This window comes from Melospiza georgiana, chromosome 21 (genome assembly GCF_028018845.1).
Source record: "Melospiza georgiana isolate bMelGeo1 chromosome 21, bMelGeo1.pri, whole genome shotgun sequence".
Taxonomy (NCBI): Eukaryota; Metazoa; Chordata; class Aves; order Passeriformes; family Passerellidae; genus Melospiza; species Melospiza georgiana.
The window spans coordinates 10,475,324-10,499,669 of NC_080450.1; the positions used below are offsets into that span (position 1 = coordinate 10,475,324).

Sequence of the window (24,346 nt, forward strand, 5' to 3'; positions counted from 1 at the left end):
CCAGATTGCCACAGATTATTAATGTGGCTGCTAAATAGCTTGTTTTTCTACAGAGATGAAGCAAAATGCAGGTAGGAACTATTAGCTTTGGGTAGAGGAATATAAATGTGATTTAAAGGTAGACTCAGGGGATTTTAAGTACACTGTTGAACCAATTGACTGATTCGCCTTAAGGAAGCTGAGCCTCTGCAGCGCTGTGGGTTCAAACAGCTGCGGCTTAGCAAAAGATTTTTCTGCCACAGAGCAGGAGTAAAATGTGCTGCTAAACCAGAGGGTTTCTGTGCTGCTTTCCCCCCCACCCTGGCTGTAAGCCAGGCTCTGTTCCATAATATGCTGCTTTTATTTTCCTTTATTTCCTCCAACTCCTTTCTTGGAGTGAAAAGCAAAGGCTTTAGTATGAGGCGTGATGTTGGACTCCTCAGTAGGGGAAAGAATTCAGCGAGGGCTTCCTTGAGGAAGGGCTTTGGGGGTTTTGTTTTTGTTTTTAAAATCTGGTTCACATTGAGCTTCCTGGCTGTTCTGAGTTTCCTTGTCTGAACTCGCATTGTATGAACTATACCCTACATATTCTTTTGTTTAAATAGCCCTTGAATTTCAGTCGCTGTCTCTGCGGTGTTTTGCCATTGTTAACAAGAAAGAGACTGGAGAGTCCTTCACTGGCCTCCCCAAAGCTGCAATGGGTTCAAATCCCTGCCTGGGTCTTGTGTGGACTTGGATCTAGATTGATCCAAAACCCTGGTGTCTCTGAAAGGAAGGAAGAATTGGTTTAGACCCGTGGGGAGCCTTTTGTTGATTTTTAAGATCGAATTGAAGAGGTGACAAGGGTGAATGACTCTCTGGGACAGCACCCAAGGAGAAAAGCTCATTATCCATGGGAGGCAGTTCTTCAAGGAAGTGGGATGGGGAAATGCCTGACGTGTCCCCAGCATGAGTGCAGCCATTGGAGGACCCCTGGGCTACAGCAGCCTATTGTAGGGATCCACAGAGCCACAGTGCCCGAAGCCAAGGTGGGCAAATCCCTTCTGCAGGAAACAGGAGCAGCCTAAGCCCATGGCAGTATCTCAGGCTGAATTCCTGGTACATCCTGCTGCAGGGGAGGGAGCAGGGTACAGATGATGTAGAGTTGTCACTGTTAACATTACGATCTAATAGCTGCTGCAGCATGGAAATAGCAACCATCTGTGCCAAGGAGTCAAAGGAAACCTTGCTGGCAAAATGCATTAAAGTATCTATTTATGTAAACAGTCAAGGCTTGAGAACAAGAGGGTTGTCTTAATCAGCATCAAAGAACATTAAATTTTTAGATATCCAGTATGATGGAGAGGGGAGGTGAACAGTTAGAAAACCTGCCAGCATGGAGCAACCATTAGGCTGCAGGTTCAAGTATTAATAACAGTCACCCAAATGGTATTTATGTACTTCTGCTTTTGCCTGAATTCAATGTGCAGGGAAGAAGGTAGCTGGAAATTATTAGCTGTCATAACACCCACTGATTGATTTCTCCATGTGGGAGGAAAATTGGATTGTTCCATGGAGAAATGGTGTAAGGGAACTGGGCAGTGGGGCTGTGACAGGTTGGTGCCCAGGTCTCAGGGTGCCTGTGTGTGCAAAGTTCTGGGCAGACTGGAGAGTAGCAGGTCTGGATCCCTGGATGAGCACTGCCTCCAAAGATAAGGGCATATTTGGGATGACAAGTACTTTGCTCCCAGGACTTGGTGGTCAAGAGCATCCCAATCCCCACCAGTTTCAAGCCCAGTTGAATATTTTGCTGTTGGTAGATGGCAGCTGCAGATTTGTCAGATGTGTGGAGGCTGCTCCTTTGATCATCCCTATATCCTAAAAGGAGATCTTGCCCAGTGCTGGTTCAGCTCCTGAGGAGGCTGTGGGATGTGTGGGGACTGGTTGCAGCTCACCCTTGTCCGGCTGCATTGGCAGCTGTGGATGGACAGCACCGTGTCCCTTCCAGCCTCTGTGGCTCCATGCCAGGTCAATCCAGGGCACACATACTGTGGCTTCTTTGATGTGCATGGATTTGTGTCGGGTCCCCAGGTCAGGAAGGAAGGGAATCCTTTTGTTTTGTAAAATATTTCTGGTGTCTCTTGCATGTCTTCTGAGTTGTTTCCTGTGAGTGCAGGGACTCAAAGACCTGTCCCATGTCCATGTCCCAGCTGGTGCTGCTCCGGGGGCTCTCTGCATCACACACTGATGCAAACTGGTGCTGAACTCCTTAACCCTATACCTTGGCTGTCTCACTCCAACTGAATGGTACAGACCAGCTTTGTGGTGAAATTTCTCATTTGATACTTCCTCATATGAGTCTGATTCATAAGACTTTGTTTTAGAATGGCACTTACACAGGTGTGTGCATGCCTGAATCAATGAAACAGCCTTTCCTTGGAAAACCTCCATCTGCCCAGGGCTCTTCCCAGGAGCTCACAAGGCCTCGTGCTTATGCACTGCCTTCTCTTCCTGTAGAGGTATCTCCACTTCCACTGAAGTGCACATCCCACATCTCTATTTAACTCCATTGCACTTCTCTCCAGCCCTGTGCCAGCTGCTCTTAGCCAAGCAGTCAAAGCCTTGGCAGCTCAGCGTCTGCTGGCTTTGCCCAACATAGGGCTTGGAGCTACCATCAACGTAATTCCTCGACACTCCAGCTGCAAGGGGCACTCCCACAGCAGGCAAATGCAGTGCCCTATGGGTTTGCACACACTGTATTCAATTAGCTCCTGCTTATGCAGAAATTACTCTTATTAATGGCTTGTTGTTGGAGACTAGAGGAGTCATCATCCAACGCTAATGGAAGACATCAGAGCTGTTAATCGCTAGGATTACCGACTTAAAAACCAAGTTTTCTATTTGTTAGTGGGGGTAATTCTTTTTATGGACCTTGGGGGTTCTTCTGCTTCTTGGGGATTGGAAGGGTTTCTGAGGTCTTGTAGAAAGTCAGATGTTTTAATTGACCCGCTTGTGAAGCTCTTCCAGGGATAAAAAATGTCATGGTCCTCTTAGTCATTAAAAAATGACTGACTACAAAGCAGACTTTATCCTGGTTCTGGAGAATGAATTATTTGAAAATTAAATGGGATTTCATGTAACTGGGAAGGTTATATTTTTTATCAGATAAATCAGTTCTCTGTGTGCTTTAGGGATGAGCCTATATAGATTCCTTGGCACCTGCTGAAGTTTTCTTCAGCTCCCTGGTTGGGGAACCATAAGTGTCAGTTCTTTCCTGTTAATTTAGTTCAGAGACTGGAAATACTTGGGCTACCTTAGATCCTATCATTACAGCTGTTGTTTCAGCTGCCATCCATAGCCTCCTGTTATCTCTGCCCAGGCAGCACTGAGAAGAGACTCCAGCTAGGTGAAATGGAAGAATGATGTGCACTTTCAAAACTTGCTTCATCCCTGTATGGATGAAAAATTGCTGCTCTATGCAGATAGTCAGGCGTTTCTTTCTATTCCTTCTTTGATTATTGTGGTTGTTCCCCTTGGGTGGGATCCAGGAAATTCAGCTAGAGCATCTGTAGCACCCTCAGCCTGCACCACAAGCGCTTTCATCTGTAAGCACTTCTGGTTGTTGGTGTTTTCCCAGGGATCAGTCCGTATTTTTCCTTAGTTCTCCTGGTAGAGGTTTGTCCCAGTGCTGTTGGCACCCGTGACTCTGCCCTGCTGTCACTCACGTCCTCACAGAGCCCATTCCCACCCTGCTCAGCCCCAGCAGGAATGGGGGCAGCAGCCGAGTGGTTTTTCCCTCATCTCTGCTGAATTTCAGCTCTTTGTTATAATTGGTTTTTTGCTGATGTTAGGAAATGAGTGGCTTTTCCCCCATGGATGTCTGTCAGCATTAGAGATAGTGTTACCAGCATCAGAAATCCAGGTTCAGCAGAACTGTGCAGGAGCTCTACAGTGACAGCATTTTTCTTTCCCTCTTTTTATTTCCTCCCTCCCCCTGGTCCCTTCTCAAGTACTAATAGGGAGATAAGTTTCAAACTTGGTTTAGATTAACCAGAAATAGAGGGCTTTAAATCTTAAGTACTTACAAGGTGTGACCAAGTAGAAATGCAGCTTTTGTTCATTTTAAGCTCCTGCGAAACCTGGGCAGAGGGATGAGCTGGTTCATGTTTTTCTTGCATTTTCTGGGATAATGCTCGTCCAGAAATCTCAAGCAGAGAGAGATAAGGAATCCAGGCAAGATTATATGCTGTCCCTCCTGAGAGCAATAACGAGAACCCAGCTGCAGGACTTGGTGGAGGAGGATGTTGTCTGCAGGCCCTGTTAATGGGTCTGGGCAGCCATGGTCCATGGAAGGTCCCTTCAGGGTGGGTCGATGAAATTCTCCATCAAATCTGGGGCTCATTCCCTTGTTTGCACCCCACTCTCAAGGCAGACAGGTGGGAGCAGGGAGACAGGTGCCCTGTATGGCAATAGGGGCCAGGGAATTCAGTTTTTTGCCATGGTTCCTCAACAAAGACATGTTGGAGAGGAAGGTCTTGCACCAGGAGGTTCCATGTCCACAGGACTCAGCTCCTTCTCTCTGCGGATGTGGGCTGGGAAGGGACACTTGTTGATAGAAATGGGGGAGGCTGAGTGGAAGACAAGAAGATTAGCAGAAGGGATGGAAGGGGAATCCCTCCTGTGCAGACAGCTCTGATTTCTCTGAAATGAAAGCTGCTTTCCTCCCTTTCTTACAGCATTACTTGCTGTGGCATGAAATATTCAGCCTCCATTCAGCCTGTAAGCAAATCCTTCTTTCCCATGCAGTGAAGGGATGTAGCTGGACTTGTTAACTTGTCTGAAAAGTCATTTCCTTATAATAAATGCCTATAAATCCTGAACATCCCAGCAGTCCTCCAGCCCACTGAGCAGTGAGCACGCTGTCCTTTTCCATGTCCCCAGCCCCAGGAGGAGCAGAGCAAAACCTGCTGCAATCCTCCTACTTTCTGAATTGTTTTCTTTAACCAAGTTGGCAAAGGACAAGTAGACAAAGCTTATCATACCCTGATTAAGCATGGCTCAGGTTTGCTCTGCTGGACACAGGACAGTCATTAAAGCCTGATACCTTTGAAGGAACCCCAAAGACAATGAATGTCACTTCTGAAAATATGTGTGGATTGAGTTTCTATTTATAGTCACAAGCAGCTCCTGAGCCAACAGGAGCTGTATTTACTGAAGGGAGCTGAAGTGGTATTTTGGATGGTCGTGGCTCAGTGGGTGCACTGATACAAGGGGTTAATGTGGATATGATAGGGGCAGTGCATGGAGAAGGCTTGTGGGTTGAATGAGGACACAGCCATGAGCTATCAGTCATGGGGAACTGAGCGTGGGAGAGGGCAAAGACAGGGCACCTCATTTTGTTAATTAAGAGCTGCTTCTGTTGGTGAGAATTTCTTGCATTTTGCCCCAGGACTTGTGGTCTGGCTTCTGTTCTGGGCTGGACCTGGTGTGTGTCTGCACCCACAGGGAGGGTGGAGAGGATCTTAACAGAGCAATGTTAAGTTGAAAATCCTATCTTTGTGTGACCCATTTGATTTTCTTTCTTATGTATATATATTAGAAATCTGCAAGTGATGAGTCAGTAAAATGTTGTTGGTGTTTCCTGTGAAATAGCTGAGGTCGCTATTTTCTTTCTGTGTTATTTTTCCTAGTTGCCATGGTAATGATTTCAGAAAGGTCTTATTCTTGCAGCAGTTTGAATGGATTGGAAGTTTTCACGGTCTTCTGGATACTCTCACAGCAGCAGAGCAATATCTCAAAGATATCCCTTGGGATCAGGAGGGATCTGCCTCCTGGCTGGTCGTCCCATCCCTCGCTCTGCGCTGTGGTGAGACAGAGTGGGTTTTTCTGTTTTAATGTTAGCAAGACAGACAGGAAAGACCCTGGGGTGCTTCTGTTCTTTTGTGTTGGCATCCCAGGACCAGGGGCTGGACACGATCAGGCTTGCCTGCATCCTGGAGCTCATTGTCTGGACAAGGGGAGTGTGGGAGGGATGGATATGTGCCAGCCATACCACGGCACTGGGTGCAGGTCTGATGGTGATGATGATGAAGACCCTGTGCCCTAAATGGGTCACAGCTGGAGGAAGGCAGGAGTTGGAAGCCTTGTAGGGCACTGTTTGCCGGGGCACTTGGTTGCACTTCATGCAGCAGCAGGGGAAATTACAGAAATTGGGGAACACAGACCCTGGGGTTGGCATGGCCTTCTTCCCTACTCAGTGCCCACAGCCTTGCTTGCTGAGCAGCACCTTGGAGCCCTGCGTGCAGGGAGAGGAGGCATGTGCCCACACAGAAATGGAATGTGTCACTTCTGCCATTGAGCTTCTACTCAACTTTGAGAATAGGGGGGGGGGGAAAGAGAAAGAAGGGCATTTCAGCCTATTTCTGAGTGCCAAAAAAGGGCAAGGTGCTGGTCCAGCTTTGAGATATCCCTTGAGGCACTCTGGGGACAGCTTCCCTTGCTTTCTGCCGTCCCCCCTGGCAGTGCCCTGGCTGGTGCCAGACAGCCCTGCCTGATTGCTGCAGACAGGGTGCAGGGAGCGTGCCCTCCTGGCTGCCCGTCCTTCCTCCTGCCAGGCAGGATCAGCTCTGGGTGGGTGCCCAGGCTCACATCCTCCTGCTGCCCCAGCAATGCTCCGTGGTTTTTTTGAGCAGCACTGCCCTGTCTGCTCTGATTTCTTGTGCTGCCACAACTTGTCAGTGTGCTGTTTGGTACATCAACAAATCGACACTACACAAACAGAAGGCTAACAGGGAATGATTTATCCAGGACAACATATCTGTGTGTCCAGCAAAGCAAGATGTCCTGTAAACAAAATTCAGTATTTACTGAGGGCTCATCGGCAGAGCTGGTGTTTTGTACCACAGTTGAATTACACTTGGATCTCGCTCTTTCTGTGTGTTGCTTGTTTAATCATAGGATGCTTTCCTTTTAATTAGGCACTGCTGCTACTGATGAGAGAATTAGCAGACTCTTCTTTTAATGGAGAAGCTGAGGCTGTGGCAGCTGTGCTGTAATGGGGGTGGTGGGCAGAGGCTTCGTGCTGCATAGAAACCCCAGGCTCTGCACCTCAGTTTCTGCTTCCTGAAAAATGTCTTTTTTAGGGTGGTCCTGGAAGGTTTTTTCCCCCCCACAATATATCATTTAGCCAAAGGAAGGATGTTACTTCCCCCAGCTGCTGTGTTGTGGCCCTCAGAGAGAAAATCTGAGTGATTTTGCCAGCTGTTTTCCTCCCAGCCCAGGGAGGATCCATGGAGCTGGTTGTGTGCCAGTCTCTCAGGTACCTCCTGTCTAGAGCTGGTCGATAGTGTTTTGATTAGACAGTTATTGTCAGAAAATGGCAGTTTATCACATCTGAAGCTGTTTGTGGGAGAGGAGCAGTTTCAATGGACTGGCCTCAAAAACCCCCCAACTTTATTGGAGTTTTTTGTCTGAGGTGTTTGAAATGTCCAGCTGGGGGGTTAGCTCCCTAATGGTTCCCATTGGTTTCCCAATGACAGTTGGGGAACAAAAAGTTCCATGTTCTTCTTCAAGCTGACTTTTATTTATGTTTTTTTAATTTTGGTTGATTTACAGTAGAGAGCAAAGGGATAAAGGAATGGAGAGTGAAATAGTGGGAAGAACCTCTAAGATTTTGTGCATTGTGTCTTAGTTTCCCAAGTCTGAAATTTTGAATTCCTGTCTGGGATGGATTGATAATTTCAATTCCCATGGGAGAGAAAATCCTGTTCCTGCTGTACTATAATGATGTCTCAGGAAAGAGGTCTCAGACATATTTGTGATTTCTCTAGAGTAGAAGCATCTTATAAAAAATCTTATTATCTTATACATCTATGGCTGGATGAAAATCCCATAGCTGGCATTCTTAGAAGGGTTTGAATCCCCACAGCCTGGCTGAGATTCCCCGGGGCAGGATCATGATCACAGCCCCCCTCTCTTGGTACAAATAAATCCCAGTGGTGTCATGGCAGGGGTCCCCCATGGACCAGCTGCAGCTCTGTGTCCCTTGAAAGGGATGATGAGCTGCTTCAGGGGACTCATGGGCTGCCCTGGGGACCCCTGAGTGGGACTGAGGGTCTTGAGGGGATGCCCTGCTTCACAGATGGTGGTGAAATCCCCCAAGTAATTTGCATCACCCCATCTCATCTGTTTAGGGATGTGTGGTTTCCCGAGGCAAAATAATAACTCAGTGGATTTCAGCCAGGTCATAGTGGGATGTTCTTCCAGTAGATGCTCAACTTACCACACCAGCAGAGCTCCAGGCTGCTCTGGATCTTCTCTTCTCTTTTCCTGGATGGATGACATGGAAGTTTTCCCTTTCTCTTTCAATCCAGTTTGACCAATTAGTTTTTTGGAAATTAATTCTCACCTCTGGTTCAGGAGTACCCGCTCTTCATTTTTATTATGTCTGCCCCGTGTCTCAGATATTGAAAACTGTTTCCTGCAAGAGAAGTGGAAAAGAGTGTGTGGAGGAGGAGTAGGAGGGCAGGCAACTTTTTTGGGGTGAAGTAATGGGAGGCAGGTACATTTTTTGCTGCTATGCCAGCACAGGTTGACCCATAGCCCTCACAAGCCACTGCCAGGGCTATTTGGGTGTTGGATATCTCCTGAGCTGGATGGTCTGGGAGGGAAATTTCATGGGCCAGAAGGGTCACAGCCCCTGCAGTGTGTGCTGAGGATCTGGGAGCGTTGTAATGTAAGTGCTGCTCCCCCTCTGCCTTCCCACATCGCCCAGCTATGCCCTGCCAGCACCTCCCATCTGGATTTGCACATTCCAACATCTCTGACTAGAAAGTGCCCATGAAGTCCAAAGTTTCATTAATCCATGCTATTAACATGTCATCCCTTTCCAGGGCTGTTGGATTTTCCATGTCAGCCCCCACGAGGAAGGGATGTTGTGACTCTGGGAGATGTTGGGCGAGGGTTGTGCCTGTGGCTCCAGTTGGATTTCACTGTACCACTGCAGAAGGGGAAGAGAGGGTGGAAATCACCTTTCAGGGTCCAGATTAGTGGTGCTGATGGATGGGAAGGAAAGCTTCCAGGAACACATCTCCTTTCCAGCTGTATCACTGCAGTATCGCTAATAACAGCACAGAGCCTCAGCACTGAGGCACTCATGAATGAGTTGGCATTTTTTTGTGAGTAATGTAGAATTGTAGCTATTTCAAATTGTCCTGAGGTGCAGCTTGACATATAAGTTCTTGGCCTATTTATTACCCTGTGTCTGAGTGTTCCCATAGGTATTACGGCATTAAACCATGGCTGAATTTAATATTGGGAGCTGCCGCGTTTGTATTTTAGCGGTAGATCAGTGGCAGATGATTTGGGCTGTGTGCACGATGTGTTTGGCAAACTCTAGCCAAGGGATCTGTTCTTCAGCAAGGATGTTTGAGGTATAAGTTGTGTTCAACACCCTCTTTTTTTTACTTTTTTATTACATTTTCTTTTAAATGCTGCTGTTTCCTGCTTTGCTATCCTGTGTCATCACAAGCTCCTGCCAATATCCGTGCAGGGATATTATCCGTGCAAGTCCTCAGGGATTCACCACTATGTTGAGATAACATCGCACCAATTTGTGTCCCCATCTACCCTCAAGCTGGGTTGGAGGAACTTGAGCTGCAAAGGCTGGACCTGGGTAGTTTAACTCTTGGAAACAAATATTTGAATGCTTCCATGGATTTATCTGTGGTTTTTGCCAGCATGTATTTATGAACCCCTTGGTCACTGTAGTTTTTTGAGACTCTGAAGCACGGTTGACCAAGTGTTGACCCTGCCCCTGAGGTCTCTGCTCTCGTGGTTGCCATCATGTCAGGGTTGGGTCACCTCAAGTCAAACCCTACAGCCTGTGCTGTGATGTGGCAGCTCCTGGTCTGTCACAGGAAGTTTTTGGCCAGTCATGAATGTCTTTCATGTAAGTGGAAGGTGCTGCCAACTGCATGTGTTGCACATTGTCTTCTGTATGCACATCTGGCCATAACCCACCATGGTTATCGTCCAGGCATCTAAAACCACATCGGTGGCTATAAGTTAGACCAGCCAGTGCCAAACTAGCCCAGGGGCAGCTAGCAGCCCCTGTGTGTGAGGTGTGAGGTGTGAGGTGAGCTGTGCCAGCCCACGGCCCTGCGCCGCCTTAGCGCTGCTGATGTGACCCCACCACCACCTGCCAGCAGGATGTCAGCTTCTGGTTTTAATGAAGCCTTTCAGCAGAAACAAGCAGCTGCAACTGTGTCTTGGGGTTAAATGGGGGGAAGTGATCTTGTGTGGTGATTCTGTCCTTGCCACTGACTGATCCCGCACTGACTACACCACTGGATTTGTCTTCTGCCCTTTGTTTTCCAATAATGCCTGCCCACCTGCTGGGGAAACTGAAGCACTGGGCATCTGCAGGCATTGTTGGGAACCCTCTGTGAAACATGCTAAAAAAACATTAAAGGTATTAATTTAGGTCTAGGACTACCAGGGGTCTGTTTGATAAGTTTTTGTGGTTTTTTCATTCCTCTATTTTCAGATTGCCTGTCTGGAATGCCAGCATTGGGCCCTTCCTCAGTTGCAGATTTGGAGCCACTTGATAATGAGATTTCTTTTGAGTAATGAGATTTTTTTTTTGAGCCATTCTGGCTATATCACCTCAGATCTCTGCTTTTTAAAAATCTTGGCTCAAATCTTTTGATGAGCTACTAAATAAAAAGACAGGCCCTAAAGGGATATTTATGTGAGAAAATGGCCTGACTTTCCCTTCTGCATAAGGAGAATCAGTGTGGGGGATGTCAAAGCATTAAGCCTCAGTACATGCACCTTCTGCCTGAACCTCCTGAGGTGGTACTAAAGCTCTGATTAACGTGAAGTCCGTGTCCTGATTTACCAGCTGAATTTACAATGGACTTCTAAACCTTAAACACTCTGAAAGTATTTTCCTTCCATCTCCTGGGCTTTGAGTGAGCTATTGCTGTTTTCTCACCACATCATTAGCATCAGTATTCTTGCACTTGTAGTATCGGGGCTTGTTGTGTTTTCACGTGTGATTTTTGGATATGGAGCTGGCTGTTTGTTTTTTCAATTTCCTCCTCTTCTTTCCCCAGCCGGAGGAACTTACCAATGCCCTGGAGATCAGCAACATTGTCTTCACAAGCCTCTTTGCCCTGGAGATGCTGTTGAAAGTCCTTGTTTATGGTCCTTTTGGCTACATTAAGAATCCATACAACATCTTTGATGGGATCATTGTGGTGATTAGGTACAAACCTTGAGCTTTCTTTATGTGTGCTTCTCCTCATTTGGGTGTTTAATTAAACAGAAAGTAATGGAGAGTTGGCATAAATACCTTCCTGTGACACTTTACACTTCTCTCTCTAATTAATGCACTTAGGCACGATTGCTAATACATATCTTGGGATTATTTTACGGTCATTTTAGAGAGAGGCTCAAGCAGAAAGCTATCAGTCCCAATGTCCTGGGACAGTCTGGGATCCAAATGGCACAACCAGTGCCCAATTAAGTATCTCTGTTTTTTTGGCACATGCAAAGGCTATAATTGCCCCTGCAGCTGCAGTCACTGATTTCTAGGCGTATTTTTGACATTCAAGTAGGGCTCTGCTCTTTGCAAGCCTGGACAGAGTCCAGATCTCTACGAGCATTGGCATCACATCTCTGCCCACTTTCCGTCTCTCTTCTCTCTGAATTTTACCTTCCCTTCCCTGCCCCTCCGCTGGGCCTTTACAATTAGGCTCTGTCTGTCAGCTTGCATTGACATTTTCTGTCCTCCTCAGCGTGTGGGAGATCGTGGGCCAGCAGGGCGGGGGGCTCTCGGTCCTGCGCACCTTCCGCCTCATGCGCGTGTTGAAGCTCGTCCGCTTCATGCCGGCGCTGCAACGCCAGCTCGTCGTCCTCATGAAGACCATGGACAATGTGGCCACCTTCTGCATGCTGCTGATGCTCTTCATCTTCATCTTTAGGTGAGTGTTTCCAGTTCCCTGTCCTGAGCATGCTCTGGGTTTTTAGATGGGATCCTGTGGTGGGATGAGGAGGCGGCAGAGTCCGTGCCAGAATGTGGCTGAGCTGAACGGTCCCAGGAGCAGCACTGCTGGCTGTGGTTTGCTGCCCTAAATTCTCTCAGTCAGCCAGATGAGATTTCTTTGCAAAATGGTTTACAAAGAAGATCTTTCAGGCTGGATGATTCCTTGACATCACCACAAGACGGCAATCCCGTTGCTTACCAACTATCAGAAAGCTTGGTGATAAAAATATTGCCAAGAAGAGGATGATATTCCTAAAGGAATGTCATGGTGGTGCTTGTGCTTTTTCATGGCCTCATCTTCAGACAAGTAGAAATGTTAGAAACACCGTTGGGGTAGCTCTGTATTTTTAGATTTTGAGAAGAGTTGAGAAGAGTTGTTCTCTTTCTACAGCCAGCTGTGGTGTTTGAGCAATGCAGGCACTGGGAAGGCCGAAGAGAGACAGTCTCTTCCAGGGTATAATGTCCCTTCTTCCAGTGAGACTCCAAAACTGCCATTTGCAGGCGTGGTACTCAGTAGAGCTGTAAATAATTTGATTATTCAGGTTACTAGCAGAGAGCAGGGAAAAGCAGATTATTCTTTTAGTATCTATCCATAATGAAAGGTATTCTGTTCTTCTGTCAAAATTGAAAAAGCTGTTTCGAGTCCCCTGATATGTCTTATTCAGGCATTTCACAGAAACCCTTTTTGTCTTCCTAATTCAGTTGAAGCATATTTTGCTGAAAATGTGTCATTGCAAAACAGAAAGTCAAAACATTTTGTTTAGAAAATGTTGAAAGACAGTGTTTTGACTTCCAAAAAATGAAGCAGAAGAAAAACAAGGAGCAGGCATACTTTTTGGTTGAAACTCCTTGACAGATTTGACCTAAATTCACAACTGATTTGCGTGATCTCAAGGTGTGTTTTTCAGCGAACAAAGGATCCATCTTTTTTAAAAAAGCATAAAAAGGAATAGCTCAGGTGAAATCAGGAGAGAGTCGCCCTGCTGTATGATTACTGACTTGTGTGGTGGTCTTACTGTCGAGCCCCTGCCTCCTGTCATTTGCAGCATCCTGGGCATGCACCTCTTTGGCTGCAAGTTCGCTTCAGAGCGGGACGGCGACACTCTGCCTGACAGGAAGAACTTTGACTCCTTGCTCTGGGCCATCGTCACTGTTTTCCAGGTACAAAATGGAAAATACAACTGATGGGCGTTTTGAGACTGCAAAGACTGGGGTTGTTTTCCAGTGCATCCGAGAGAGTTTAGTGAAGCTCCATGCCATGGAAAGAAGATGACCCAAAACCACAAGTGCAGGTTTATGGGGGCTTTTAGGCTGTTTTCCAGCCTAAATCAGTACCCTGGTGAGGAGGGGCTGCCAAGTCAGGAGGCTCTTGTGTTTGCAGGGCATGGACCGGGTGGGTGAAAGTAAATATAGAGGGAAGAGATGGAAAGGAGGAGATCAGGACCATTTGTAACAGTATTTTGACAAATAATGGAATCTTATTTAAAGCTGAGATATGCAGGGTTTTGTTCTAGCAGCTCTGGGCCCTTTAACCCTGGGATCTGTGGAGGACTTTCAGTCATTCTGGCTGACCAAAGGAAAGGTCTGACCAGTGCCATGTTATCCTCCCTTATGGCTGTCCCTGGATATGGGGGACAGGGCAATTTGCACAAGGTCCTTGCTGGTGGTTGGGAATCTCTGGTTCTCTCTCTTCTCTGGCTCAGAAGGGATTTATCCTCTTGTGGTTACAGCTACAGTGGAAACCCTAAAAGCAGGATGCTTGTCTGGCCTATCCAGAGTGTGGATAGCCAGCATGCTATCCTCCAGTATCTCCACAGTCCTGATACTCTTCCTCTGCAGATTTTGACGCAGGAAGACTGGAACAAGGTCCTTTACAATGGCATGGCCTCCACCTCATCCTGGGCTGCTCTCTACTTCATCGCTCTCATGACATTTGGGAATTATGTTCTCTTTAATCTGCTGGTGGCCATCCTGGTAGAGGGTTTCCAGACAGAGGTAATGTCCTCGTGCTTGTGCCTTTGCTTTCTTTTCAAGTTTTAGGACCTCCAGATCCTGGAATCTGATTTCTGAGGTGGACAGCAATACCTTGACAGAAGTGGTATGGGAAAAAAGTGGGGTAAAATATTAGGTCTTCTTATTTTTTTACTTTTTTTTGTTTCTGTAGCCATGGCGTAATTAAATACAGCAAACCCTCTAAATGAAGGGCTTAAATGAAAGGCATTGTTAGCATTAATGCAGGAGTGGGAATTGAGGTGTGAGTCAGGCACTGCGGATGGGATCACTGCTATGACAGTCCCTTTGAAACAGTTTTTGCCATGTTTGTCATCCAGATTAAAGGCCCCTCCTGAAAACTTACACAGGCTGGTAAGAGATTAGTGACACGATTATCTTTTTTCATGGTATGCATTCATGGAGCTCTTCCAATTTCCAGCCCTGCAATGCTCTGCGTATTTTAAGGTACATGATTTCTGGTTTCTGCCATCTGCTTCGTCACAATGGGAGCTTCCACGAGGCATCCTGCATTGCTGGAGGCTTTGAGGGGGCATGTAGGCTTGAGCTCAACCTTTTTTTCCATCCTACTGCCAATCCAATTCTCCAGCTTGGTGTGGGTGTGCAGGGGTACACCTAGTACCCCTCAGAGGGGGGGGACATGTGATGCTCATCTGCTCCTTGCAGAAATTTTCCAACTGTTCAAGAACACCCATAAGGGGAGGGGACCCCTATACCCTGTCTGGGGCATTGGTTGGAGGGGTAAATACAACCTAAAACTCCTCACTGGGGTCTGCTTATATGGGCTGTGCTTCTAAACACTATCTCTGATTTTTTAAAGCATTCTGGGATGAATAAATATTTGAGTTTTGTTGCATGTGTATTATGATATCCTGCAACCCTACCAACAGAACAGTTTTTATTATCATTATTATTTTTGAAGTTTGGAGTTAAATTAATGGAGTCATACCAGGACATAGCAAGAATAATTTTTTTCTTTTGTATCGTCTCTTTCTCTCCATGATGGTACTTTTCTTTTTTAATTGTTATTGTTGTAGCTGTTTCTGTCTGTAAATGTCCCCCACCATTCAGCCAAAGGGACAATCACTGCTGGGTTCTCTCAAAGAGCAAAATGTTCCTTTGCTCAGTCTCTCAAACACCAAAAATGTTCCCTTGCCCAAGTGAGAAGAGGTCCTTGTCTGTTCCTGGTGACAGCTTCGAAACCCAAACTTTGTTCAGTCTGGCAAATTGATCTTTGAAGGTCACCAGCACAGGAGATCACCTGGATCTCTGCACCCACTATGCAGAGAAAAGATGCAGCCTTTAAATGCAGCAGCCCATTTGCCAGCCCCTGGCCCTTAAGGGAGGCTGACTCCTCTGCTCCTTGGCTTGTCTGGTTTGCCATGCAGGAGATGCTCCTGCTCCAGCACTGCAGCACGCTTCTTCCTGGGCAGCAAATTATCCCTTGCCTGGTGGCCAGCTGCGCCATGGTGCAACTCCCTGAAAAGACACGTTCTGCCTTAATGCCTTGTGGTTCTATTCCAGTAATGATGTCCTTGAGGGTATGGCTCCCCTGGAGGCAGGGAAGTGCCTGCAGCACTCCTCAAATTTGCTCTTGGCTGTTTTCTGCAGCCGGGCTGCCCCATCAACTGCCCCATGTCTCCACTGCCAGAGCAGCACTGGGCTTGTCCAAGCCAGCTCCAGGATTTCTGTGTAAGCTGAAATGTGCTTTAAGTGCTGTGTAAATTGCTTGCTTGGATTTGGGACAGCAACGGGACAGCCTGAAGGCAGTGATGCCCATGCCAGTACTGAGGCGAGCGCAGGAGCCAGGAACCAGTGCAGCCCCCAAATACCAAACCCGGTTTGTCAGTTCTGCTCTGCCCTGACAATTTTAACAAACTCACACCATATATCTATGATCTGTGACTCTGATTACATTGCTATTTTATATCTCAGGCTTTAATGATAGCTTTTTAATAATGATCTTCCTTCCACATCCTTGTTATTCTGAGTTCTCTGCATTCATCCAGTGAGGTGCAATGGCTCCAAGAGAGCCCTTGGCTCAACCCAGGTTTCCTGCAGCAGACTGGGAGTGAATGTCTCTGGAGGTCAGGCTCCAGGTCTGGCCTTGCTGGTTTATGTTTATTCAGCTTTGATGGTGTGTAGCTTTGTGAACAGATCACATTCTGGTTTTTGCAAGCCAGCACAGAGGATCCTCTCCTAAGCAGAATTAATAGAGAGATCATCTCTCGCTGTAAACAAACCCCAGCGTCTGCTGCCCGTGTCTGCACTTGACTCTTCTGAGTTGAGTTTGTTGGGGGTTTTTTTTCCGTTCTCCTTCAGATTTCTGGGCTGAAACACAATCCTGGGGCTGCTGCCTTTATCTCCCTGGTCCTTGAGTACCTTTCCTCAATCCACAAACACGTCGTTAATTTTAGTGCATGGCTTTGCAGCCTCGGTTGCCAGGCAGCAGATGACTATAAGCAGCTGAAAAACTAAAAGGGCCTCTTCCAAACTTTAAATACAGGGCAGTATATTTTGCAGGATTGAGGTGGAGGGGGTTTTCCCCCCATTTTTTTCCTTTAATTTGGAATTAATTCCTTTAATTTGGAATGTTTCATTTAACCAGCTCCTCCCATGACTGTGCAAAAGGCACAGGCAGGACTTTTTGCCATGTGGTTATTTTTGACTGCACATTCCCTGATTGGATTGGACCCTGGTGTTGATGCGGGGAAGGTGAGCAGGGGACTCCGTTTGATTGAGCTGCTGACTGGAAATTACTGCGTGACCACTCTGGTGCCTGCCTTGGAGACTTCTCTCTGAAGCAAGGAATGACTCCTCTTAGTCAGGCATAAAGCTCCTCTCCTGAGGGAATTCCTAACAGTGTTATCTCCAAGGTGTATTTTTCCATTGGTAATCCTCCCAGTTTGTGTCCTGTTGTGCCCATCCGTCCTCGCTCGTGGGTTTGATCCTTTCTGTCCTTTGTGCCCTGCTCCCTCCCTGGCACCCCAGGTCCTGCAGCCTCTCCATCCTTTTCTCTGCAGGACACTACTTGCTCTCTAGAGGTAGCATCCTTGGGGAAATACAGATGTTCAACTTCTTCTGAGCTTTCACCAAAGGGAACAGTGCCTTCTCCTGCAGGGGGGATTTTGGATGGTGTTTTTCCTGCTCCCCTTGCCTGTTGCGTTCTTATCGGCTTCAGTGGGATTTTCCTTGTGAAAGGAAAATTTCCATCTTTTCCCTTTCAATGGCTTTTCCATGTCTCTCTCTGTTACAAGCAAAGACTTTAAGTTAAGTGTCCATCACATTGCAGGCAAGTCCCTAAACCCAGCCTAGGCTGGGATGAGTTTTGTCACAATTTAGCAATCAGAAAAAAGATCCATTGCCGTGTAGGCAAGAAATTCAGCTGGTGGGATAAATTGTGCCCTACTGCTTTAGCATGGAACCTCTGGTTGCCCCATGGGATGGGGCCAGGCACTGCCACACTGCTGAAAAATGCTGAGGAATACTGGGAGAGCCACCCCTGAGCAAGGGGAAACACAACAAGGTGAAAAATGATGTCTGTTTTCCAAGTGGGCAGGGAAAGGCTGGCTTCTGGTGCTGTGAAATGTTGGGGTCATGGGTGTTGCAAGATTTCCCAGGAAGGGGCTGTGCCCCCCTGGCTGCCGACCCCTGATTTAAACTGCTGATTCAAATGGGTGTTTCCACTAACAGGACTGAGCACGGATCTGAACTCACAGCAGACTGTGTCGCTCCTGAAACTAGGTATTTCACCTGCAAGAGCACTGATATTATGTTAATCAAACATTCATTAAAAACCTCCATTGCTGCTTAATGAAGGCATAATAAATAAAGATGCTATTATACAGCTGCAAAAAAAAAATCATGTTTTCAATAATTAGCTGGTGTTTCATTAGCACAATTATCACTTAGGAGCTGAAGCAAGCTCTGTTCTAAACACTTAATTTAAAGGGTATAAGGCTGGTCCCTTCAAAGGGCTTCTTTCTGCCTGAGATCCCACTCTCTCCCTGTGCTGAGTGGAATGGATCCAGTGCCTGGCTCTCCATTGTAGCCACACACTGCCCTCCTCCCCCTTCCCTTCTGCTTCCCTGCCTCTTCTCCTGTGTTTTTTGATTCCCCACTCAGTCCTGCTGTTGAAACTGAAAATTGAACCCCGCCTTCCCCTTCCTCCCTCTTCCTTCCCCCCGTTTCTCCTTCAGGAGATGTCCAAGCGAGAAGAAGCGAGTGGGCAGTTAAGCTGTATTCAGCTGCCTGTCGACTCGTCGGGGGTACGTACAGCACATCCCACTGCCACCGTGCTTGTCTCTCTTGTGGTGCCTGGTCACACTCTGTGGTGCTGTTCTCATAGTAGCTGTCATTCTTTTGGGATCTATTTGAGTGTTTTGGAAGTGGTTTTTTTTTGGTTTTTTTTTTTGTTCCTTTTTGTCACCCTCATTGTTGAGTCAGCCCTGATTTTAAGTCCCTTCCTTCTCTGAGGGACCCAGGTAAATTAAGGTGGGTGCTTCCAAGTGGCTGATGTGGCTCCAGCCAGCAGGTCCCGCTGACCCCTTTCTGGATGCCTGCCCTGGGGAAGGCTCCCCAAGAGATGTTACAGCCTCTCCACGGCACAGTCACATCCCAGGGACCCCCCTGAGGATGAGGATGGTCATGCTGATTGCAGGGCATGCGTTGCGAGGCTCCCTCATGCAGGTGGGGGAGGATGCCTAGGAGTGAAGGGACCTGGAATCAAACCTGTTTTGATAGGTGTGAGTGTGTTGATGTGTGTGTGGGAGTCCTGTGCTCTGCAGGACAGGGTAAGACAGCAGCAGTTGCACTGTGGGAATGCTGAGGTTGCCAGCCCAGTGCTCCTTACAGGATGTGAAACGGTCCTGGTCGCGTCCGAGGAAGCTGTGGATCTCTGGAGCACAGCGCACCACAAACCTCACCCTTTTGCCAAACTCATCTCTCTTTTTACCACTCACTTCCCTTTCTTTTGTCTTTTCCAAGAAGCCTGGCTTTTTCCTCAGCCCAAAAGCCCTTTCCCCTCATATCCCAGTGTGTCAGTCCCTTTCGGTACAGGCTGGTTTAGTTGTCGTACTGCCTGGCCCAGCTTGACATTATCTCATTTCCCAAAAGGATTTTAACTCCCTCTTCTCTCATAACCCCTTTTCTATCCAGAAAGGCAAACTGGGAGTGCAAGAACAGGTAACGGGCAGCAGCACCAGCTGCGAGATGTTTGCCTGCACCGTCCCGAGTCTGGCACGTGGTGTTTGGGAGGGGATGCTCACTGCCCTCACTCGTGGGGTTTGGTGCTGGGGAAGGGGGTGGGAAATCCCCACATAGCTCTGCTTTTCCGTCTTGGCACACGTCTCATTGTGCCCCCTTAAAACTTTCCTTAGGGCTGCTGAAGAGCACTCCAGGAATACAAATAATGTGAAATTCTTCCCAGTATTTATTTATTTTTAATAACCCATCAGGGAGAATGAGTAATTCCTGGCAGGCCTGCTGACAGGCTGAGCTGGGAGCCTCTGTGGGGAGCATACCTGGAGCCAGCTGGAGCCCCTGCTCACACAGAGACTGGATCTGGCTCCAGCAAAGCTCAAGCCAGGCTGACTTTACTGCTCCCCCTTGCAAGGTGCATTCCTGACCTTCTCAGTCTGCATCCTGCAGGAGGAGCTTCCCTGAAAAGCACAGAAGTCCAGAATCCTCAGGGTATTTTTGAGCCAACACTTCATGTCACACTCTCTTTTGCCTTAAAAATATCTTTGAGTGTCCGGCCTGCCTGGAAAAAATATCTTTAATAGTTTAGTGACCCCACACTAAATATGGGAGGAGTATTGGGGCTCATCCCTCTGGGGTTTTATTTAATAATGAGGTATGGGGCACTGACATGTGTTGGATTCATCTCTTCCTTCTGTCCCAGGCTGGGGTCCTTCTGAGATTTTGCAATCAATGGGTACCCTAGCACCAAACCTCAGCAGTGCTGGCCAGGGCTCCTGTGGACGCAGCTTAGCCTTGGTGGGGTTTTCTGGGGCTCCTGGGCTCTCACTGCTGAAGTGAGGATCTGCTTGGCTTTTCCCATCCCAGCATCTTCCCCCACCTTCCCACCTCTTCTCCATTGTGTCAGGGCTTGGTGCCCTTTGCCAGAGCAGTGGTTTCAGCCATGAATCCTCCTCTTTTTGGATGGGTATCAGTCCTTCTGGCGAGCACCTCTGCCCCTCTTAGGTGTATCCTAACTATACCACACCCTAAGTGCCTTTCTGCAGTGCCAATGGACAGAATCAGGGTCCGTGCCACAGGACGGAGCAAGAACCCAGGCACCACACAGAGAACAATGATCAACATCATCTTCCTCTACCTGAGGATGGGTACCTGTCACGGGAGACAGGCCTCGCTCAACCACCAATGTTTGAAATGAGACAGCAGAATTTAAACTTCCCAAATGATCCAGCATAAATCCCCAAAACTCCTGCTCCTCTTGTGTGTGGCAGCTGGGAGGGAAAGGGTCCCTCGTGGCAGTCGAGGTTGGGTTCTGCCACCTGGATCCTCTCTATGCTGATGGGGCGTCCATGGACACGTCACGTTTTTCATGTTGGGAGTTTGGGGTCTGTTGTGCCCTTTGTGAACCCTGGATTGCTCCACCAAAGCATCACTGGAAAGAGCCACACCCAGAGACTTTTAGGTGTATAAATTCAGAGAGATTAGTAGGATCATCTTTTGTCCACAAATTGTTCATCAGTATTGGTCCTTCCCTGACATCTGCCACATATGCAATTCCAGCAGCAAAAATTAAGCAATAGTTTGGTTTTTCTCCTGATCCCTTTCTGGGACCGTGTTCAGAGCCAAAGGCAATCCATCTTCCTGATAGGAGGTTAATTAGTCTGTGGTATAAACCTGTGCATGCATCATTTTGTGGAAGGTGATGTTGCATCGTGGTACCAAGTTCAGTGGATCTGTAAGGTGTGGTGTTGGACACGGGAATCCATATTTGCAGAGGGCTGTCCGTGCACTGTGGCCGCTCAGTCTCCTTGCTGAAGCCTTTTGTTTCGCTCCAGGGTGATGCTTCCAAGTCTGATTCCGAGGGGGATCTCTTCCCCCACAGCCTGGAAGAGGAGGGAGAACCTAAGAAAAACTTGTCAAATCCAGCCTGTGAGTAATAACTAACCCTGGAAGGACAGGGCCTTCCACAGAAACCTTGCTTTGCAGTGAAAACAGTGTGTCCAAAAGGAAAAACCCCTCCTGGAGGGATTGCTGTAGTCCCAGTTGAGTCATGCTTGACTTTGCAGCAGGCTTGGGGTGGGATTGTGGGATGCAGGCAGGGAGAGACATGATTGCATTTGAACTGTTAATTTCCCCATTAAGCCCGAGGACTGGGCTTGAGGAGTGTCTTTGCTGGAGGAGTTTGGAGAAAGAGGATGGAGGAGGTGGGCAGGAAGTTCCCAGGGCTGGAGTTGGTGGGTGTTAATTGGAGGTTGAGGAGGCTGCAGGTGACATTTTGAGTGTGCTGTCCTCTACCATTGTCACCTGATCCCATCGACACCTGATCCCATTCCTGTTTGACATCCCCCTGCTGGGCTGAACGACCCAGTTCTCCGCAAGGGCTTTTTGGCCCACATCTCCCTGATGCTCAGAGCAGAGCCTTCCCTGCGCAGCAGCTTTGCCTGCCCACGAGCAGGCTGTCGGTGTTCCCCCTTGAGGTGAGACGCCTAAAAACCCGCTCGTGTCTTCCAGTGATGGCCCTGAGCGAGCACCCGGAGCTGAAGAAGAGCCTGACCCCGCCGCTCATCATCCACACGGCCGCCACGCCGATGCCCATGCCCAAGAGCGCCGTGTTCGGGGACGCGGCTCAGGGCTTCGAGTCCCGCCGGGCCAGCGGCGTCTCCACGGACCCCGGTGCCGCCCATGAGCTCAAGTCCCCGGTACTCGCACCACCTCCCGCTGCGGGTGTTCGTGGGGCTGTCCGTCTGTCCCGCCGGCCTGGGGCGGGTGGCTGGGCTCTGATGCGCTCCCTGTCGCTGTCCCTGTCGCTGTCTGTCCGTCCGTCCCGCCGGTCCGGGGCGGGTGACTGGGCTCTGATGCGCTCCCTGTCGCTGTCCCTGTCGCTGTCTGTCCGTCCCGCCGGTCCGGGGCGGGTGCCTGGGCTCTGATGCGCTCCCTGTCGCTGTCTGTCCGTCCGTCCCGCCGGTCCGGGGCGGGTGGCTGGGCTCTGATGCGCTCCCTGTCGCTGTCCCTCCCGCAGCCCAGCGCCCGCAGCTCCCCGCACAGCCCCTGGCGGGCCGGCAGCGCCTGGAACAGCCGCCGCTCCAGCTGGAACAGCCTCGGCCGCGCCCCCAGCCTCAAGCGCCGGGCGCAGAGCGGCGAGCGCCGCTCCCTCCTGTCCGGGGAGGGCAAGGAGAGCTCCGAGGAAGGCGACAGCTCGGATGAGGAGCGCTCCAGCCGGGCCGGCAGCTTCAATGGCTCTTTGCCGCACCGCATGGAGTCGCTGGAAACGAAAGGGTCCTTTGACCTCCAGGATACTCTGCAGGTGCCTTCCCTGTATCGGACCGGCAGCATGCACAGCACCAGAACGTCTGTCTCTGAGCACCAGGACTGCAATGGGAGGACATCTCCGGGGCTGCTGCTGCAGCAGCTCCACCTGGATGAGCCCCACCAGGATGGTGATGAGGGCGATGATGAAGGTAGCATGGTAAGGAAGTGCCACGTGCTCGTTTTGGGCTTTGTGACTTGTCAAAACAAAGCTTGTCACTGCCTCAGGGGCGCACATGTGAGTGCAAGAGATATTAGGTCTCACCATCACCATGAGACCAGACAAGAGTCACTCAGAAGGTCTCTAGGCAGTGGATGCTCTCAGAAATGGGATTGGTATCTAAGTATTACATGTGGTATCAGATGGCTTATGATGGAGACATAAGGGCAAAACTGTCCAGATTCCATTAAATCATGCAGAGTGAAGGCTATTTGAAATATATGCTTTTATGGGTTAGTTTTTGGGGTTTATTTTGTTTTTTGGTGTTTTGGGTTTTTTTGGTTTTTTTTGGGTTTTTTTTAAACAAAACAGGTAAGTCTCCCTGCTTTCCAACTGTTATTCAGTTTTCTGTCCCCACACCAGCAGCAGCAGAAAACTTCTATAGGCAAAGAAAGAGCATGGCTTGGTCCCCCATTCCCATGGCAGAATTAGTGCCAATGGTGGTAATTTCAGAGGCTCTGCATTAATTTCCATCTGAAGAGGCATTTCACTAACGAGTGTCTCTTTCACAGGCCTGAAAATTGTCATTTAGGAAATATAAGCTGAAAATACTGCAAATGCAGGGAAGGGATCAGGGTTCCTGGTCCTTTTTTCAGATGGATGTTTGTATCTTAAATGGAAAAAATGAGAATCTGGCTGCTTTTCCAAAGTTGTTTGCCTGACTGGCAGAATGGGGCTTGAGTTGGGCACAAGGGTGTCACAGTTCTGGCTATCACATGTGCATTGGGGCCAGTTTTGGAGTGTTTCCTGCTTGTTCCAGGTTATCTCTTTGTTTGATTATACCTTGTTCCCAGATTGTAAAGGTGTGATGGTCTGATGTGTCATCCCCTGTTTCTTTTGGGGGAGTAGATGTGGTTTGGGTAGAGACATGATGGTAGCAGGGGCTGTTCTGAGAACAGGAAAGCTGCAGATTTGGACATGACTTTACTCTTTTTCTCTGACTTTATTGAATGAATTTGGAATTGGGATCATGTGAAGGGATGTGAAAGGTGGCATTGACTCCAGAGTTCCTTACAGGAGGAGAAGGAGAGTTAGTGCTGGCAGAATGGAGTCACTCAGCTGTGAACAGCCTTTGCAAAAAGCCATTATCCCATTACATCTCCAGCGTGGATCCTCAGCCTGGATTTTTACTCTTTGTCCTAACCTGATTTTTAACTTCCACGAAATAAATTGAATTTTTTAAGAAAAGGAGCAGTAATTATTTTTGGAAAATTCCCCACTATTAGAAGTGTTGAAGAGACCATGCTCCTTATTGCTTGCTAGGAATTTTTTTCCTCATGCTCCAACATCTGCTTACCTGGTGCAATCATCCCACCAGTCCCTTCAGGATCAAGAGCCAGCAGTCCCCCTTGGGCTGTGATGAGATGTGTCCCTCCTCTCCCAGCCAGTGCTTACAATGAACCAGTGAATAAGATTTTTAATTTTTATCATCTGTTTTTAGCATGAACCAAACACCATCCTCTGTGCACTTACGTCAGGCTATGGAGGGTATAATCACCTTAATATCCTCCCATGTAATGGTCAGAAGCAAATTCCTAGAGGGAGAATTGACAGAATAAGGGAAATAAATTGTGTCCTAGCCCATGGGATAGCCACAATGGGAT

The 24,346-nt window shown here is 48.2% G+C and overlaps 1 protein-coding gene across 13 annotated transcripts in view; it reads left to right on the top strand.

The window, feature by feature from the left end:
- CACNA1G (calcium voltage-gated channel subunit alpha1 G) overlaps nt 1-24,346 on the top strand; it is a 148,418-nt gene that overhangs the window by 69,517 nt on the left and 54,555 nt on the right. For 7 of the 13 annotated variants that reach the window (XM_058038608.1, XM_058038616.1, XM_058038617.1 and 4 more), the window contains exons 11-19: nt 11,076-11,227; nt 11,760-11,945; nt 13,054-13,168; nt 13,847-14,002; nt 18,217-18,285; nt 19,175-19,201; nt 21,052-21,145; nt 21,728-21,915; nt 22,236-22,682. In XM_058038608.1, coding sequence (XP_057894591.1) covers nt 11,076-11,227; nt 11,760-11,945; nt 13,054-13,168; nt 13,847-14,002; nt 18,217-18,285; nt 19,175-19,201; nt 21,052-21,145; nt 21,728-21,915; nt 22,236-22,682 — 1,434 coding nt within the window. The remainder of the gene's footprint in view (nt 1-11,075; nt 11,228-11,759; nt 11,946-13,053; nt 13,169-13,846; nt 14,003-18,216; nt 18,286-19,174; nt 19,202-21,051; nt 21,146-21,727; nt 21,916-22,235; nt 22,683-24,346) is intronic. The other 6 variants (XM_058038609.1, XM_058038612.1, XM_058038621.1 and 3 more) reach the window with 3 other exon arrangements.